General features: G+C 44.5%; 1 protein-coding gene across 5 annotated transcripts in view; it reads right to left on the bottom strand.

Moving 5' to 3' along the window:
- Positions 7,074–19,474, bottom strand: part of DGUOK (deoxyguanosine kinase) — a 33,664-nt gene continuing 21,263 nt past the window's right edge. Inside the window, exons 3-7 of one of the 5 annotated variants that reach the window (XM_005686349.2) lie at positions 17,926–18,113; positions 13,940–14,087; positions 8,445–8,560; positions 7,757–7,856; positions 7,074–7,324 (exon numbers count right to left, since the gene is read on the bottom strand). In XM_005686349.2, coding sequence (XP_005686406.1) covers positions 7,298–7,324; positions 7,757–7,856; positions 8,445–8,560; positions 13,940–14,087; positions 17,926–18,113 — 579 coding nt within the window. In that variant the 3' untranslated portion in view covers positions 7,074–7,297. Of the gene's footprint in view, positions 7,857–8,444; positions 8,561–13,939; positions 14,088–17,925; positions 18,114–19,474 lie in introns of all 5 variants that reach the window. The other 4 variants (XM_013967497.1, XM_005686351.2, XM_013967498.2 and 1 more) reach the window with 4 other exon arrangements.

Consider the following 19,474-nt stretch of genomic DNA (forward strand, 5'->3'; position numbering starts at 1 on the left):
GGCAGGGAGTGGGCATTTCAGCCACTCCTGGCATGCCCATGCAGGGAAGGAGCCATGTAAGTGCCATGACAGAGCAGGGAGAGTGGATGCGTCAGCCGCGATGCCCACTACACCTGCGACTAGGGAAACCGACCGGGGTACAGAGAAGACCTGCCCTGTTTCGGATGAACAGGTAGACTCTGGTGAAAAAGCAGGGCATGATGGTAGCTGGAAGGGGCCAAGACGACTCCAGAGAGTCTGGTGAGTCAACTAGGTGAATGGAGGCGCAGGAGAACTGGGTTTTGTTAGCTCAGGTTGCGGGTGGGTGTAGCGCGTGGGTGGGGATGAGATGCTGTCTCATACACACTGAGCATGATGGATGTCCAGGTCATGATATCCAGAGGTCGATATAGCTGTAGCTTTAGAAGTCCTCTTCCTGCCTGGAATTTGCTTCAAAACCATGTGTCAAAACCAGGTGGGTAGGCTATAAGTGAAACAGAATTGGCTATTAGTAGATAACTGAAGTGGGTGAAAAAGTAAAAATTAGCTCATACTAAGGGAAAAAAAGCTGCCCTGCCATTCATCAGGCTGGGAGGACAGACATCTGCAAGGCTAGATACAAAGTTACCATGAAACAATATTCCCCCCAAGGGCACGCTGCAGCTAAAGTGTCATAACCACCCCCTCCTTTGTGTGACTACTGCTTTCTGATTCACTGGGAAACCTTGTTCTCTAAAATGATGGATCAGAAACTTTGCTGTTTGAAATTTTATCAGTAAAAATGAAACACCCTTCTGTTGCCAGGAGGATCTAAGTCACTTTGACACAGGGAAGCAGTCTTGATTTGCAACCCAGGTTCAGAGCCTCAGATAAGGGGCTTCTGAACACATTTCATGTTTAGCTTAACTTTGCACTTCCTAAGGAAATGAACCTGGCTCTAGTGTGCAGTTCAGACCAGATGTTGACTCCTGCTTTGCTTTGAGTCTGTCAAAACATGGCTTCTTTTAAATTTTACCTAAATTCTATCCTTACCCTAAATCCTGTTAACTCTTTGTCTGCTTGGTGAGACACCCCATAGTTTCCCTGGTATGTGGGTTCCTTCGTTTGAGTGAGTTAATAAATCTGATTTTGCCAAAATACAGGTCTGTTCCCAGTGATCTTAGGCTGATTATGTCATGAGCAACTGGGATACAGGAATTCTCTATACTATTCTATTGTAAATGATCCACGTTTTCCATAACATTTCCAAGTTTTTAAAGAGTCCTCACCCCATGTTAGTAGTGTGCACCATGACAGTGTTTGAGGTCTAAGGCAGAATGATGCCCCGCCCCTCAACGTACAGACCCTAATTCCTGGCACCTGTGAATCTTACCTCACTAGCAAAAAGGACTCTGAAGATGTAGGGAAGGCTAAAGACCTCAAGTTGGCAGAGTATTCTGGACTATCCAGATGAGCCCGGTGTACTCTAGTGGGCCCTTAAAAGCAAAGAACCTTTCTTGGTTGTGGTCAGAAAGAGATGAGATGGTGGGAGAGTCAGAGATGCAGCACTGCTGGCTTTGAGGAGGAAGGGGCCACAAGCCAAGGGATGTGGGCAGCCTCTAGAAGGCCAAAAAGGGTAAGGGAACAAGTTCCCCTCTAGAACCTCCAGAAAGGAATGCAGCCATGTAGACAATTTGACTTTAACCCAGTGAGACCCATGTAAGAGTTCTGACCTTCAGAACTGTGAGATAATAATCTGTACTGCTTTAAATCACCTTGGTGGTAATTTGGTATGGCAGCAATAGAAACCAATGCAAGATCACCCAGAAGAGTGAGCAGAGATAAGGGATGAGCCAAGGGTGCCTGGGGCAGCACCAGCATTTCAGACTAGAAAAAGAAAGGCGAGGCAGTCAGAGACAGAAAGGGCGATACAAGCACTGGAAAAGCCAGAAGAGACCAACAAAGGAAAGTTTCAAGAAGGAGAAAGTGGTCCAGAGACTGAAACTGCCTACTCTTTAAAGTGGCAGCTGAAGATTAAGTAGTAGTCTTTCAAAGCATATGTTATTTCTTGCTTCATAGTCCCAGTGATTCTTGTATTTGTATATAACAAACAATTTTCACCTGAAACTATCACCTTCTCCCTCATGTTAAAAGCCGGAGAGTTTGAGAATTTTCACAACCTCCATCCGCATTATAAACCCATTAAGGTAATTATTCTGGTTCCAGAAGAGCAGGTTTTACCACATGGTAATGATCAGTGCAAAGAAATAGAAGAAAACAATAGAATAGAAAAGACTAGAGATCTCTTCAAGGGAACATCTCTTCAAGATCTTCAAGATCTCTTCAAGGGAACACTTCATGCAAAAATGGGCACAATAAAGGACAGAAATGGTATGGACCTAACAGAAGCAGAAGATATTAAGAAGAGGTGGCAAGAATACACAGAAGAACTGTACAAAAAAGATCTTCGTGACCCAGATAATCACGATGGTATTATCACTCACCTAGAGCCAGACATCCTGAAATGTGAAGTCAAGGTGGCCTTAGGAAGCATCACTATGAACAAAGATAGTGGAAATGATGGAATTCCAGTTGAGCTATTTCAAATCCTAAAAGATGATGCTGGGAAGTACTGCACTCAATATGCCAGCAAATTTGGAAAACTAAGCAGTGGCCACAGGACTGGAAAGGGTCCGTTTTCATTCCAATCCCAAAGAAAGGCAATGCCAAAGAATGCTCAAACTTACCACGCAATTGCACTCATCTCACATGCTAGTAAAGTAATGCTCAAAATTCTCCAAGCCAGGCTTCAACAATACGTGAACCGTGAATTTCCAGATGTTCAAGCTGGTTTTAAAAAAGGTAGAAGAAACAGAGAGCAAATTGCCAACATCTGCTGGATCATGGAAAAAGCAAGAGTTCCAGAAAAACATCTATTTCTGCTTTATTGACTATGCCAAAGCCTTTGACTGTATGGCTCACAATAAACTCTGGAAAATTCTGAAAGAGATGGGAATACCAGACCGCCTGACCTGCCTCTTGAGAAATCTGTATGCAGGTCAGGAAGCAACAGTTAGAACTGGACATGGAACAACAGACTGGTTCCAAATAGGAGAAGGAGGACATCAGGGCTGTATATTGTCACCCTGCTTATTTAACTTCTATGCAGAGTACATCATGAGAAACGCTGGGCTGGAAGAAGCACAAGCTGGAATCAAGATTGCTGGGAGAAATATCAATAACCTCAGATATGTAGATGACACAACCCTTATGGCAGAAAGTGAAGAACTAAAGAGCCTCTTGATGAAAGTGAAAGGAGAGTGAAAAAGTTGGCTTAAAGCTCAACATTCAAAAAACTAAAATGGCATCTGGTCCCATCACTTCATGGCAAATAGCTGGGGAAACAGAGGAAACAGTGGCTGACTTAATTTTTTTGGGCTGCAAAATCACTGCAGATGGTGACTGCAGGCATGAAATAAAAAGACACTTATTCGTTGGCAGGAAAGTTATGACCAACCTAGACAGCACATTCAAAAGCAAAGACATTACTTTGCCAACAAAGGTCCATCTAGTCAAGGCTATGGTCTTTCCAGCAGTCATGTATAGACGTGAGTTGGACTACAAAGAAAGCTGAGTGTGGAAGAATTGATGCTTTTGAACTGTGATGTTGGAGAAGACTCTTGAGAGTCCCTTGGACTGCAAGGAGATCCAGCTGGTCCATCCTAAAGGAACTCAGTCCTGAATATTCACTGGAAGGACTGATGTTGAAGCTAAAGCCCCAATATTTTGACTACCTGATGTAAAGAGCTGACTCATTTGAGAAGACCCTGATGCTGCAAAAGATTGAAGGCAGGAGGAGAAGGGGATGACAGAGGATGAGATGGTTGGATTGCATCACCGACTCAATGGACGAGTTTGAGGAAGCTCTGGGAGTTGGTGATGGACAAGGAAGCCTGGCATGCTGCAGTCCATGGGGTTGCAAAGAGTCAGATGCGACTAAGTGACTGAACTGAACTGAAACCAGAAAGAAATGTAGCTGTGTTATGTGTTTTATGTGTTAATCCCAGTTACTTGACTCTGGGGGCCTGTCTAATCCAAGACTGAGAACAGCCCACCCAGTCTGGCCTGCCAGTGAAGACCTAATCTCCATATTTAAGCACTTCACCTAGACCTACCCCTACCCACATTCTTAAAGTTCCAAACTACTCCTAATTAAAATATATACTCTCACCAGACCAGCTCAGCTACCAATTTGGAAAATGACAAATTGTTTCCGGTGAGACTGTTGACAGCTTTGATTATTTCAGAGAATATTTACAATCTAAAGGCAATGTTTACAAATGGAAAGAAACACTGTATTTGCAGATTTTCAGACTTTAAGTGTGTAGAGAGGAAGGCATTCTTAAATAATAAGCTCATTAACCTCAAGTTTTGTCAGTCTGGGCCTAATGCCTCGCTCTCACACGAAAGCCTTGGCACAGGACGTTTTTCTCTGCCTGGACACTTCGTTCTTCAGGGCAGCTGTCGCTTTTGTAGGGGGCTGTCCCGGACTATGTGGCTCCTTCTGCTCTGGCCGCCGCAGCGCACCTGCACATCTTTTCAAATAGTCACTAGGTCTGCACCAGTTGGTCCGTGACTGTTACCCTCTCCATTAGCTGACAGTTTCTGTGAGGTGAGGATGAGGTCTGCCTTACCTTCCTGGTCTCTAGCATATGGGAGATGCTCAAATATTTGTTGACAACTGAATAAATGAATGAAGGGTGGGGACCTAGTGCTCTTACTCCGGGTTTACAGGTGATTTCTACATTAGCGGCTCCTGGAAACTTAAATAGGAATGAAACATTTGAGACCCTCAGAGCTCAAATACCAAAACCATTGACTTTCCAAACACACCTAATACCCTATATTCATCCCTGGTCTTGTCCAAAGCCCGAAGCGGCAAATAAACACACAAACAAGTGGGACAGATTTCCAAGATGGTGCCAAGACTATTTTTTTTTTTTGGCCATAACAATTCAATGGGAGAAAAGTCATGTTTTCTACAAGTAGTGTTGGAATAACTGGATATACGCATGCAAAAGAATGATGTTGAATCCCTTCCTTAAACTCTACACAAAAATTAACTCAAAATGGATCACAGACCTAATGTAAGAGCTAAAACTACACAACTCTTAGAAGAAAACATGGCAGATATTTGTGACGCTGGGTTATTCAAAACTTTCTTAGACATGGTGCCAAAATAAGTTGATAAAAATAAATTTGACTTCATAAAGATTAAAAACATTCATGCTTCAAAGGACACTATCAAAATGAAAATATAAGCCACAGAGTGGGAGAAAATATGAATAAATTATCTATGTAATAAGGATTTGTATCCAGAATATAGACTCTTACAACTCAACAATAAAAAGCCACAAAACACAATTGAAAAGATGGATTTGAAGACGGTTTTTCCCAAAGATATACAAATGACCAATAAGTACATGAGAGTTACATTCAACATCATTAGCCGTTAGTGCAACGTAAATCAAGACCCCAGTGCAGTGAGATACAGCGTCACTCCTATTAGGATTGTCATAATCAAAATGACAGATGGCGATGACGTGAAGAAAGTGGAACACTCACACACTGCTGGAGGGAACGTAACATGGAATTTCAGAAGTTTAGCAGTTCCTCAAAAAGTGAAACGTGGAGTTGTCATCTGACCCAGTAATTCCATTCCTCAGTATACACCCAAGGGAAATTATAACATATGTCCACACAAAAACCTGTAGATGAATTTTCATAGCAGTGTTATTCCTAATAGTCAAAATGTGGAACCCTCATGTCCATCAATGGATAAATGGATAAATAAATGTATATTTACAAAATACTTAGCCATAAAAACGAATGAAGTACTGATATGTTTTATAACTTGAATGAATCTTAAAAACCTTGAAAATGAAAGAAGCCAGTCACAAAAGGCCACATATTATGTGATCTGTTTACATGAAATGTCCAGAATAGGCCAATCAGTAGAAACAGAAAGTAGACTGCTGGTTGCCCAGAGCAGGGTATAGGTGGGTGGGGATTGTGGGAAAGTGGGGGATAGAGGGTGACTCCAACTGGCATGGCATTTCTTTTTGAGGTGATGAAAACATTCTGGAATTGACTGTGGTGATGGCTGTACAACTCTATGACTACACTAAAAACTCCAGAATTGAACACTTTAAATGGGTAAATTGTATGGTATGTGAATTACCTCAATAAAGCTGTTAAAAAAATTTTTTAAGTAGCATAAAGAAATGCTGTGCTATTTCAAAACATCACACATCTATTAGAAACCAGTCTCACATTTGTTTTCCCAAGTATCAGGGAAACGCAGGTTTGTGTCTTCTGGGACACTCTGGGTCCCAAGCTCATTCATTTTCTCGTGGGCCTGTGCAGCTATTAAGGGCTCAGTGCAGGAATCCCGATCCTGATGAATCGTGGATCTGCAGGCTTCTTTCAATGAAGCACTTCAATTCTAGACAGTCATGTATTTTTCTCTCTTTACAGTAAACTGTCCTTGAAGCTTGAACCGCAGCACACACAAAAAATTTTCTTTCTTTCCAGCATGAACAAATTCACTCCATGAAGTTAACCTGAAACTTACTTGATAGGTATTTGGAGGAGGCCAGAGTGCCAGGACGACCAAGCCCTAAATGTCATATGCTGAACTCCTAAGCTTGTGATTTATTCTCTTCCTCTTTCCCTCCTTTTCTTTCATCCAGGTTCTTCAGCTTTGGGACAAAGGTCTAAGTACCCACCCCACCGCCCACACCAAGAGTGCTGGATGGGGAGACACAGAGAAGCTTCCTGGAGTTTGAGTTCCATTTCCTAGCTCTGAGGGCTCTCACTTCATATCCATCCACTCCTGAGTCATTTTATTCCCCCTTTTCATGCCTAAGGCAGAGCTTGGTCAGGGTTCTGAAGTAGTCCCTGCCCTGGCATGTCAGAAGGAACCAGTGAACACACAGAGAAGTCTGACAGGTGAAGGATTTAAAAGCGAGCAAGGACTCTTCTCAAGTGAAAATGGCTAGTCTAGAGGGGAGCTCAGAGCAGTAGAGACAAGATGAAATAAACGAACAACTGGATTAACAGAATCCACAAAAGCATAGACTTTATTTAAGAAGTCCTTGAGATACAAAAGAAGACTAGGGCTAGGTCTATAGCTAACAGAAGCTTAACCCCCTGCGTGTCAGAGTACTCTAGGGGTAAAAGCAGGTGGGAGCAGGGGACAGAAAGGTGGGTAGCTGGGTATTCTCTGGCTTTAGAAAGTCAGAGAGCCCAGATCCCAGCTAGAACATCCCAGTCCTGGTTATAGATTCTTTACAAAGGTGTTTACCTGTGGGAAAGAGAAAAACGAAAAGTTAAATTTCACATTTTCAGGAGACTATACACTAGTCCATCCATAATGCATGTGTAGCCAAGCCTTCGAGTTTTTGGTGAGGAAGAGAACACAGGTATGGAAAGGAAATGTGACCTGCCCAGGGTATCAAGTGGCAGAGCTGGAGTGAATCCAGAAGTCTCATTTCCCTAGTTCTAGAATACCTCAGACGAGGAAGTCAGCTGGAAAGCACATCTTACAAGGCAAGTATTTAACAATTATTAGCCCCAAACACTTTAGAGAATAGAGATTATATTAATAACTTATCCAAGGCCCCACAGGCTTTGGAGTGTGAAATGCTATTTGAGGCGCAAGGCATAGGACCCATAGTGAAGTTCTGAAGTGATAGAAGTGTAAAGAAAGAAAAGCAGGCGTTGAGGTCTTCCCCACCCTCCGCATGAGCTCTTCTTGTATGGTTACTTCTTCCGAAAAGTCATCATTGACATCCAACACGAGCACTGGAATGTTCAGCAGAGCCTCAGAGTGGAGCCTGTAAGAAGCACGAGTATTTAGGGAGCAAAAAAAGACGGTAAGCTTCACATTCTCACCAGTCTTAATAATTCAGAACAGCTCTAAGGTCACAGGGCTTCTCAGGGAAATTTCATGTAAACAGTTTAAAAAAGGAATTCAATAAAGTTGGCTGGAAAGATGAGACTGAAATTTCTCTTTAGTCTGAAGACTGATACTGAAGGTCGGAGCCCCAAACAATTTAAATGGACAGCACACCAAGCCTGAAGGGAGGAAAGGCTGAAACCAGGAGTGTTAACTTAGTACACACTGACAATTTTTCAGCCCTTTACCCTGAGCCAACTACTTCATCATCATCAATCACCAAGTTCAGTCTAGGGGCATATCGAAAAATAAAAAAAACTGGGAAACAATCTAATAAAAAAAGTTTCTTGGAATATATAGATTATATCCAGTATTAAATTTCTGCTGGGGATAATGCTTGACAATTCCAACCACTTCCAGGACATTCTGAACCTGCTTAAGGGGCTGCGTGTTCAGCTGCCTGTATTTTAATGACTGGCTGCAGGAAGGCAGGCCTCTGTCCACTGGCACTCTCTTCTCCACTTACGGGGTTGTCTTGTGGACAAGCCAGGCTTCGTGTTGACCATGAAGCTGCTCCAGATAGGCCAACTCAACTTCTTTCTCCTCTTGCCTGCCCCTCCGGTGTAGTCTCTTTAAACAAACCTGAAAGACAGTCCCCAGGCTCTGCTGAGCTGCTGGGTTATCTCGGCTGTCACAGAAGCTAGGGGCTCTCAGGCCTCCTTGCTGCGTCTATCCCGGGCGCTAGTGCTATGACATTCCTTCTGCTGCCTGTCTTCTTAGTGAATCACAGGTTAATGGCAAACATCATCTACCCTAGGAACCTGGGATTATTATTTTTTTCCTCCTCCCTGCCATAGCCAGGAAGTCACTGAGTTCTCTTTCATCTCTCTCCAGCTGGTTCTCTCCTTGCCCCTCTCTCATCCCTGCCCTGGTCAGGTCCCCAGCATTTCTCACCTGGACCATGGAGCAAGAGCCTTCTGACTCTCTGCCTCCTGGAGGCAGTGAAGTGTATGGAAAGAGCACAGGCCTTAATGTCAGAAAGTCCAGGATTAAATTCCCATCTTCGCCAGGCACCAGGGGCGTAAGCTTTGTGGGCTTCTACTTCCTCTCATCAACCCCATGGGTCACTGTGAAGACTCACGGAAGGGAGCCCATCAGTTCCAGGCAAATGCTGTCTTTTCTCCTACTTGTCCTGCTCACTCCACCCTTCCAGACTACTGCAATATACAGCTGTCCCTCAGCATGTGCAGTGGGGGTTTCAGGGGGTTTGTTCCAGGACCCTCTGTGGGTACGAAATTCCAACGCTGCTAGAGCCCCTTATGTGTATGAAATGGCAGTGGGCTCTCCACATCAGGGGGTTCCATGTCTGGACCCAGAGGGCTGACTCTAACGGTACGACTCTCCTTGCTTAAAGTACCTCACAGGGTGCTTATCGCCTTTAGTCCCAGGTGCAAGGAAGTACGAGTAACAATATTTACAAAAGGGTAAGTAATTTGAAGTCATGTCATATCACACATTCACTCTGGGGCAGAATGCAAATTCTGCATAGGTCAAAGTTCAAAAAATAAAAAAGTGAGGCTTGACTCACTCTGTCCCTCAGTCCTTCCAGAGCGTGCATAATTCCAGTCTGTTTTCATCTGATCAGAAAATCTGAAGCACAATGGCTCAGGGAATGTCACCTTCTCCTTTACTGGTCACACAGGGCCATTCCCAGAGTCTGGCCACTGCTCCTAACTCTCCGCTCTTGACATCCTTAGCTCCTTCCTCCCCTGAAGCTGCATGTGACCTCTTGTCTGCAGTACAGACCAAGCTCTTTCGCATCTCAAAACTTTTGCTCTGAATGTCTGCTTTGCTGAATTGCCTTCCTTCCTCTCTGTGCGTGGCAAACACTTCATTATTCAGTGTCATCTGTCCTGGGAAGAACACGTAGATTAACTCACTGATTTAGGACTTCTCTCTTTCAAATAGTTAAGTTTTATTCCCAAATGTAAACTTTTATCCCCAAATATAATGTATAAGATTCCCAAAGGTGCAATCTTCACTGTTTCCCTCTTGTACCATCTTTTCTCTAGGGAAAGAAAACCATATAAACAAATTTCATTTATGATCTTCTGCCCAACTTTTCAAATTGATTAACACAGGTTAACAGTCTAACATGCTAATACTTTTAGCACTTATCCCTTCTCATCTCTTTCCCTTGAACCAAGAACTGTTCTAAAGTTAGATGAAGTCCTTGTCCTAGGGAGTCTATAATTTAATTAGATAACAAGTAAAACAACATATGCAAAACAGCAAATCAGGTGCCCTACTGTGAGGTTTGGATCTTAAGTACAGAAGTCAGATAAGGAAGACAGCAACTGGGCTGGGGCAGTCAGAAGAGCTTCCTGGAAGAGGCAGGGGCTCCCCCTTCATCGCTGGCACCAGCTTACTCAGCACCACTCTGAAAGCAGGCCAGAATCTGTCTGGTTCAGGGCTGAGCACAGGGCCTGGCCTGGCAGGGCAGGTGGTCAATACATACTTATTGCACATACTCATTGAAAGTTTTCATTTCTGACCCAGCTTATCTCTGTGGACCTCCTACTTTCATCTTTTTCTCTACCTTCCTTCCCTCTGAACCTTCTCTTTTTCCTTCTGTCATTCTGTCCCTACATCGTTTCCTCATTGCTGACTGCTTCCAGACCTCTTTGCCGTTCCCTTGCCTCCCCATCACACAGCTTTATGGCCCTGACTAACCACGACCCAGTGCTCCACCCCACTGATGACAGATGTTAGTGACTGTTGCCTACTTTCAGAAAGATTTTACACATATAGTCTTACCTCCACTTAAAAATATATATATAAAAGGTCTCCTATTACACACTTAGTTCTTATTTTTCTTAAGAATATATTTTGATGATTGTTATATGTCAGTATAGTACCTTCCAGTTCTTTTTCATGGCTTCAGAGTTTTTCAGTGCATCGATGGAGCATAATATATTTAACTGGCCTCTACTGATGACTACGTGGGTTGTTTATAATAATTTGCTATTGTAAACAATGCTGCCCTGCACATGAGCCATTTTGCCTATGTGGGAGCGTATTTATGGAGTAAATTCCAAGAAGCATGATTAATAGGGCAAAACTATGTACCCTGCTAGTATACACTGCCAGACTGCCTCCTTAGAGGCTGACCAATTCACATTCCTGCCAGCAAGGTAGCTTCAGGATTTCTAAACATAGCAAAGCTACTTAATTTTCCTGAGAGAAAAATATTATCAGAATTAATGAAAATGCGTATTTTTCAGAATGTGACGTTATGTTTTCAATTATATACTAGGGCAGAGCAATTCTTTTTATAAAAGCTATAATTATTCATTCATTGCTGGCAGGCAAACCTGATGCTAAAGTCTCTCCTGTTAAAATAGGCTAACATTTCCCTGTGCACTATTAATTTACTTAAGAGAGCAAACTTTTCTTCCCCCACCCAGAAGCCTAGGTAAACTTCTATTTTGAACATTTGGTGTAATTCTTGCTGTACTGATATGGTTACAAGTTCTTTAAAAAAACAACCACCTTGCGCAAACAGTGCCTTAGTCTGGTTCCTCTTTACCTCGGTCCTCATGGGGAGGACACGCGGAATGTGACCAGGAAAGACAGTGCGGCTGGAAACGGCGGCCGCCTGCTTCACTCCACCCCACCCTCCTGGAAGAGCTGCTGTTTGGACTGCCTGAAGTCAGAGGCAGCAATTGGACAGGGATTGCTAGTGCGTCTGACCACTGCACTTCCTAAGCCCCACACCCAGGTGCCACTTGTCCCAGGTCTTTGCAGCACTCGCTGTCCAGGCTGCAGACATGGCCTGGCTCTTGGAGGCACACTGGCCAGCTGCACTCTCTCTTGCTGATTCTTTGGGGCACTGAGGCCCAGCCATTTCTCTTCTGATTTCTTTTTTTTTTAACTGTTGGCTAGCTTGCTTTTTACAGGTTAGTGAAGAGTAGGTAGGAAGGAGCAAAATGCCCTACTCAAGCCCATCACATGAGCTCTAAGCCAACATCTGCCGGGACTCTGCACTGGGGACTGGGCGCTCACACCACTTTCTACATAGAGATGTTTCACTTCTGTTCTGCTCTCTCACAGTTCCTCTGGGTCTCACAGCAGAAATCAGGAGTGACTTCAGGGGAAGGATATCAACATTCTCGGTTCTGGTGCCATCAAAATAGCACCAAAATCCCCATCCAATCCCAAAATAAGTAATTTTTTTCTACCATCAAGTTGCAGTAATCCTTAATCCTTCAATCCTTATTCTACCCCAGCTGCAATACCTCAATTCGTCTCTCCAAAAAGATGTTATCAGCCACACCATAATAATTACAATCACCACCACCACTGTTATCATCATTGTCCCATCTCACAAAGTCATTCCAAGTACACAAAGACGTGAGGAAGACTTTCTTCCTTCCTTGCTGGGTCCCGGTGTCCCAGCAGGTTAGGTCAGGAACCAGGAAAAGGTTAGATGTCAGTACTTTCAATTCTTCTCTTAATGCTTAGCCCCTCAACCTACAGCTGCTTTCAACTCTCCATCCCATGAACACCTACTGGAAACCTGTTGCCTCTTCAGATCCAACCACAGTCTTCACTCAGTTCAAGTCCACAATGCTCTTAACTCATCCTTGGCTCAGGCCATGAGCCTTCCTGGGGGCCAGGACTTTCCTCTCACCCTGAACCCTACATTCAGCTACCTCAAACCATCCTTTTGACACGGCTCTCCTTTTCCCCTAAACACTGGCACCAATGCCTGCCCCTACAGTCCAGTCACCTTCATAACTGGTCTCTTCTATTCCTGCTCCCAGGAAACGACAACTACTTCAAGAAGTGATAAACATGCGAGGCTGCCACCTTCAGCTTTGCTCTTTTCACAGAAGGTTCTCAGCCCTCTGGCTTCACTGCATCTCCAGTTGAGTTTCACTTAAACCTGAGACCCTATTCACTTCCGTGGACTCTCTTTATTTCCTCACAATCTTCAGAAGCTCCCGACATAAAGAGCCCCGATGCCTGGTCCCCTTCACACCCAGGGCCCTCGCCTGCTGCCGCCCCTGCTGAGGCCAGGCCCTCCCATCTGGTCCTCTCCCCTCTGGTTCCCGGGGGTCTGTGTCATGGGGGCTCTCCCACCCATTTTCTGACCCTGGCCAGCCTGCTCTCAGGCTCCTTCCTTCCACAAGACTTGGTCATAAACCTAAAAGCCTGGCCTCCAGCCTGAAGAGAGCGCTCCCTCCTGAGACTATGTGCTATACGTGGCATTTGACTGTATGTCAGATGTCTGTCTAAAAAGGTGAGAGAAACACAGCCCTCAAAAATACCCCCCAGCTTGACTCCCACTCCAGAGGAGCCCTTCGAGATCACGTGTCTGCGACACTGGACTGGACAGACAAGGACCCCTCCAGGGAAGGGCTTCCAGGGCCTGCCCGCGGCTGGCAGAGCCAAGGACCCCTGCCGTCTCCAGAGACTCCACACCACCACCCTGCTGTGTGCTGGGCTGGCCCCACGGTCCAGGTCGGAGGTCATGGGAGGCAACTCCCACAGTCCATCGTGCCTTACCAGTGGCATCCTTCAGGTTCAGAAAAGCAGACAATGAATTAGGAGAGCATCAGGATGAGGTGAGGAAAGCCTCTTCGTCCTCCTGACATGCTAGTCAGAAAACCACCAAGACCACAATGGACTCTGATGGCCCAGTGAGAGGGAAGGAAAAGCTGAGGCAACTGGCTACAGGTTCGCTGGTCAGAGGGTCGAAACTGTGGATCCCAGTGATAAAGCCCAATCCTCTCTAGGTGGTCGCTACATCAAGAGGAACACTTCAGCCCCCTGCTGCAGGAAGCCTATGGGAACTGGGTCCTCGTGCTAGAATGGGAGGGTGCTCACCCACTGCTCTCCATGCTCCAGGTAATACCCACAACCAACTTTCTCCAACTGGAAAATCAGAGGCTCAGAGAATGTCACCTTTTAAGTTTCATATGGTCCTAATGTTCAAGGCTTTAAATTCTGTCTTACCTGGGGAGCAGCCTGGAGGTAGATGAAGCCATGTAATCTGAGCCGGCTGGCAAACTCCTGCAGGAGAAAATAATGCCAGTCCTGATAGATATGCCATTCAATGTCACTGAGGGACCCATTTTCAAAAAGAGTCTTTGCAAAGATATACCTGGTTGGAAATGTAGGTGGGATGGGTGAGGGGAAGAGAATGGGAAATGGAATGAAAGGCAAAAGAAAGAAGCAAAAAAAACATTAATAACAACTTGTTCCATGTCTGTCCAAACCACTTAACCTTTTTGGTTCCTTACTGATTTTTAAGAAGTCTGAATTCTTTACCTACATCTTTCACTCAATACTGAGAATAGCATTTAAACTTTAGAGGCCAAAATCTCTGAGTGGATTAATCCACTGGAAGAAAAAGGGCACTGAAAGACAGTCTCACTGGTCACTAACAATTTCCCCTCCTGGAAACCAGTCAAAAGATGTGCAAATGGTGCAAATAGACTCAGACTTTAAAGATTTCCTTATTATTACTGTAAGTAAGCCCCCAAACAAAACAACCTAGTATAAAGCACCCACGACTTACTTTAAGGACTCAAGGGTTCTGAGGCTGCAGAGCCATCCTTCGGTCTAGCCGAGAAGCAGAGCAGGAACTGTATTTAAGTCATGTCCCCTATGGAGCAGGAAATGCATTTCCTACTAACTGCAGTATCACCAAGAAAACAAACTCTCTTCCAAAGCAAGCCTCCTCTACTTCTGAGCTTCTAATCCAGATAAGAGAAGGCTAAATCTAAAAATCAATCTCATTTTGCCCCTTGCTTACTTCCATAACTAAAGGAGCATCTGGTAAATAGGAAGTCGGGGCTTACTAGAAACCATTGTTTCAGAAGGAGCAATTCTGCTTTCCAACCTCAGGCATCTTGATACAAAACACAGTTTACATCAAGCAATGAATTCCAGTTTCTAAGGCAATACTCAGCAACTGGCTACTTCTGGAAAAATGAAATTCGGAAGCCTTGTCTATGAATGGCTCAGGGAGGTATACACCACAAGTCTGCGAGCGCTGCATAAGAGAAGGGGTTGAAGAGTCACACTTCTGAGTCTGACCTGGCTTCAAAATTCACTAGCTGTGTCTCCAGGCGCAAGTCATCAAACTCTCAGGCTGCTTCTTCCTCTGTACATAGATAACAGTTGAACCTAATTCTTAAGAGTTGTGAGAACTGTAATACTTACAAGGCGCTTACAACAGTGACTGACAGATACTATTAAAGACACCCTAGTTGTCACTGTAACTACTTCATTGTTAGGCTATGAAGGCACTAATTTGGGAGCTCTAGAAGCCAACTCTTTCAGTCTGAAATGGCTTACCTATAGCCTAGCTGAAGGCAACAAAGAAAAGAGGTGAATTTCTAATTCAGTATCTGAAAAATGTTTTCAGCTTTTTCATAAGTAACATGGAAATGAAGATCTTACAAAGAGCAAGTAAATATCTGTTACTTAGTCTTATAAAAGGCCCTGGCCCTTTTCTGAGGATGAGCACTTCTTTATTTCTCCAAAGCTGGCCGTGAAGGGGCGAGAGGATGTAGAGGCCATGGCGGTGCTAAATGCTGAGGAGGGTGGGGAGAGCCCCTGCAGCCTGAATCCCTTCATTCAGAAAAGAGCCAGCTTAAGCACCAAGGCATCAGGGTCCCTGCTCTAAAACCACATGCTAGTGTTTTCTTTCAACTCAAACAGAAAAGATTTAGATTCTCCCTCCTTGTCATCTACTCTCCCCAACAGGCTATGTTTGCTCCTCTGGAATACATGTAACACACCTGAGCAGGTGTGCAGTCTCAGAGCTCCCTGTCAGACTAAGGTCACCATGAGGGCAGGAACCGGGTCTGCTCTGCTTACTGCAGTCCCCAGGTCTGACCCGGTGCCTGAACACAGGTGGCATTCAACAAATCTGTTCATTTGCTGAGCCAAATGAATAAACGTTTAAAGGAGTGGAGAGGCTCTAAATTACCATCAGGGCTAGAGTGTGTAATCAGTTATCCTCTCTGTCTCAAAAATGTCCCCTCTGAAGAAAACATCTAGGATGCTGTAGCTGCCTACAGCACCACCAGCTGTCTCCCTTTACATGTAAATGTCAAGATCGGATACCTTTTTTTGGCCACGCCACGCTGCATGAGGGATCTTAGTCCCCTGACCAAGGATCAGACCCAGGCCCCCTACAACAGAAGCACAGAGTCTCAACCACTGGCCCGCCAGAGAAGTCTGGAGATCTTCTGAACAGATCTTCTAAAGTCAGTGTACTTTCCAAACAAAGTATTTCTAAGGGGTCTCGCACATGTCTACCTCACTAAAGGGCTGAATATCAAAAGACCAATGGCAAGTATGTTTCCAGGCAGGTAGCAATATGTAATTCATCTTCCTAATTCTAGAGGCTAGGCTTGGGAGAGGGGAAAGGAAAATAAATAGTAGTTTATCCAACAGTTGAAAAAACAAAAATCTATAGCTCAACCATTTACAATTCACGTATTTAGCTTTTATAAAAAACAGGCTCTCTCTTGGGGCCCACAGAGAAGGAGTGCCTAGCCTATGGCGTTTGTATTACATATCTTGAATGATTTTTAAGTAATGCTTAAAAAAAATCAGAATATATTACAAATATGCCCTTATCTTTCCCCCTCCAGGAGGCTTTATGGGAAGACTAAGAAGTACAGCTAGTTTTTGTAATCTGGAAGTAAACAGGTAACCAATCTAGCGTCTTGAGAAGTGAATGGACAGGGCTTCTCTGGTGGCTCAGTGGTAAAGAACCTGCCTGCAGGAGACATGGGTTCAATCCCTGATCCAGGAAGATCCCACACGCCCCACAGCAACTCAGCCCATGAGCCACAACTACTGAGCCTGTGCTCTGGAGCTGGGGAGCTGCAGCGACTGAAGCCTGCAGGCCCTAAAGCCCATGCTCCCCAACAAAAGAAGCCACTGCTCCTCTGAGCACCACAACGAAGAGCAGCCCCCACTCTCCGCAAGCAGAGAGAGCCTGGGCAGGGCGAAGACCCAGCATAGACAAAAACATATAAACAAAATGACGTGAATGGACAACAGAAGTGAAACTTTCCATTCTGATAATTCAAAGGGGCTTCAGAGCTCAACATGCTTTGAGCCACCATCTCACACTGACACAGGTCATTCATAGCCTTCAGATAAAAAACCCTCAGTAATGTCCAGATCGAGGCACCCTCACTTCTTCAAATGGCTGAAACACAAGTCTCAGCCTGGTCTTGTGGCAGAACCAGGAATTCCGGAGTATAGACGGACTAGCTCCTCTAGAATCGAGGGGCTGAATTCCCAAGCTAGCTGCTAGCCTTCGTGAAAAGTGACTCCCCACCTCACTCCGTCGGGTAGATAGGACAATGCCCTTCCCTGGCCCTATGAGAGACTGGATCTCTCTTACAGACTCTGGCCAATAATAAATCCTCTCACACGACAGAGTCAAAAATGGTTAAATCCAAGACAGAAGTCAATTTTTCAGATGTGCTTCTGCTCAGAAATCCTTTCTTGAAGAATAAAACAAGGATAAATGTATTTCTCCTATCATTTTAGAACACAGATTTTAATTCCATCTGCTTTTTTCTTCAAGGTGATAGCCAGTCACTGACTCATCTGGTTTGCTAGAACATACGCTGCTACTTAAGTGTCTCTTTCGTGCCTTTCTGCACGTAACGGTTATACTAGGTAGCCACCAGCCTGCTTCTATGACAGAAAAGAAGAAGACAAGGTAATCACTGCCAATGTGAGAAATTAAATGCATTTAGTTTATGAAAAACACAGTTTCCTTTCTTGACATGTGTGGTAACTGAAATTGTAAGTCTGAACAAATCTCTACAGTGTTGTCTTTAAAAAGAAGACAATTTTTTCAAGGATAACATTCAATGACAAGAGCAGCACAGGGTCTGAGCAAGAAAAGAAAACCTGTAGTGCTGAGCACAGAGCCTGTGGCCGGCAGAGGCTCGGGATCTTACCTGTCGCTGTACACAGACCTCTCAAAGATCTGTACTGCCTTCCCAACCTCCAGGAGTTTCTCAGGGAAGGGCTCCAACTGTACTTTCAGGCGGCTCAGGAAAGAAAATGTCTGGAAGGTGTAGGACCATCGTGCTGGCTCCTGGTACATCATATCCAGCAAGTTTCCAAGACTGGTGGCAGCGCCGGCCTAGAGGCAAATTACAAAAGAGGAGAATTTCCTAGGAGGCACATTTTCTTCTCAGTGTTTACCACCCTTCTACCTTGTACCTTGTAATCACTGGGAGAAGCAATTACAGAGGCTTCCTCCCACTAAAAAGATACTGCATCCCACACCGTTCGTGTAGTCGAAGCTACACAATCAAGGAAGAAACTTTCCTACTTTCTTAGGTGAGAATCCGATAGAGCGAGATGACATGCCACCTTCAACATACCAAATAAGAGCAGTGGCAGAACCACCCATAGAATTAGCACGTTCATGGACAGATGTGTTTGCAGAGGGGGGCCGGAGGAGGACTTAACAATCACAACCATCTAAAACTCTACTTGCAACCATATTACCTCTACCACAACACTATGTTGCTTCTCTCCGGGGCTTCCATTTGTGGTTCTTTCTAAAACTAACCTAGACAAGAAAGTAACTGACTATAAAATCCAACCCACAAAATAAAAGAGTGCTGTCTCTCTTATGCAGAGCTACACATTGTTAAAAACAAACACACGAACAAACAAAAACACACAAATCCCTCCTCCTGGATTCCAGACACTTTACGAGAGGCACGTGAAGACCCACTTACTCAGCATGTGCAGGGGGAATGTGTGAAAGATACTCAGGAAGCCTAGATTCTTCCCTGGGCTCTGCCACTGACTCAGTGCAAAAGTGAGTTCTGCACAAAGCACTCTCATCTGTGTTCATTTAGTCACCATTAACTGAAGGCCTGTGTGGATGAGGTGCTACATGAGCTAGGTGCTGTAAGGGGTACAGAAAACAAAATTAAGATTTATCTCAACGTTCACTGTGCTATGCTGTCTCATTTAATCTTCAAAACAGCACCATGAGGTAGGTACCACTGTTACGCCCATTTCCTCGAGGAGAACACCCACTCAGAAGGGTGACAGAGCTTGTCTAAGGCTTCATGGTTCAGTGCTGAACGGGGACTCAAACCTGGCTTCCACTAACTTCTTCATTCTAATGCTTCTCCATATAAAAGCGAGCAAGACATGGTTCCTAAATTTAAGGAGCTCATAATGCAAACAGAAAGGGGGAGACAAAAATATAGAAAACTAGACTAGAAAGCAGAGCATACAACAAAGGGGTGCTCACACGTGGTGAGAGAATCTGGGGAGTTTCTGGAAAAAAGCGGCATTAAGCAAGGAAGTAAGCAAATGGTACATGGAATCTCCATAGACGGAAACGGAGATTAAGAAGAAAGAATTTCACGTAGAGACAAAAATCTTGGTGGGGGTAGAGGGGGTGGGGAAGGGGAGGTTAGACAACCATAAGTGGTCCGGTTTCACAGAATATCAACCCTGGATTCCAAAGAAGGGTCT

Source organism: Capra hircus, chromosome 11 (genome assembly GCF_001704415.2).
Source record: "Capra hircus breed San Clemente chromosome 11, ASM170441v1, whole genome shotgun sequence".
Classification (NCBI taxonomy): Eukaryota; Metazoa; Chordata; class Mammalia; order Artiodactyla; family Bovidae; genus Capra; species Capra hircus.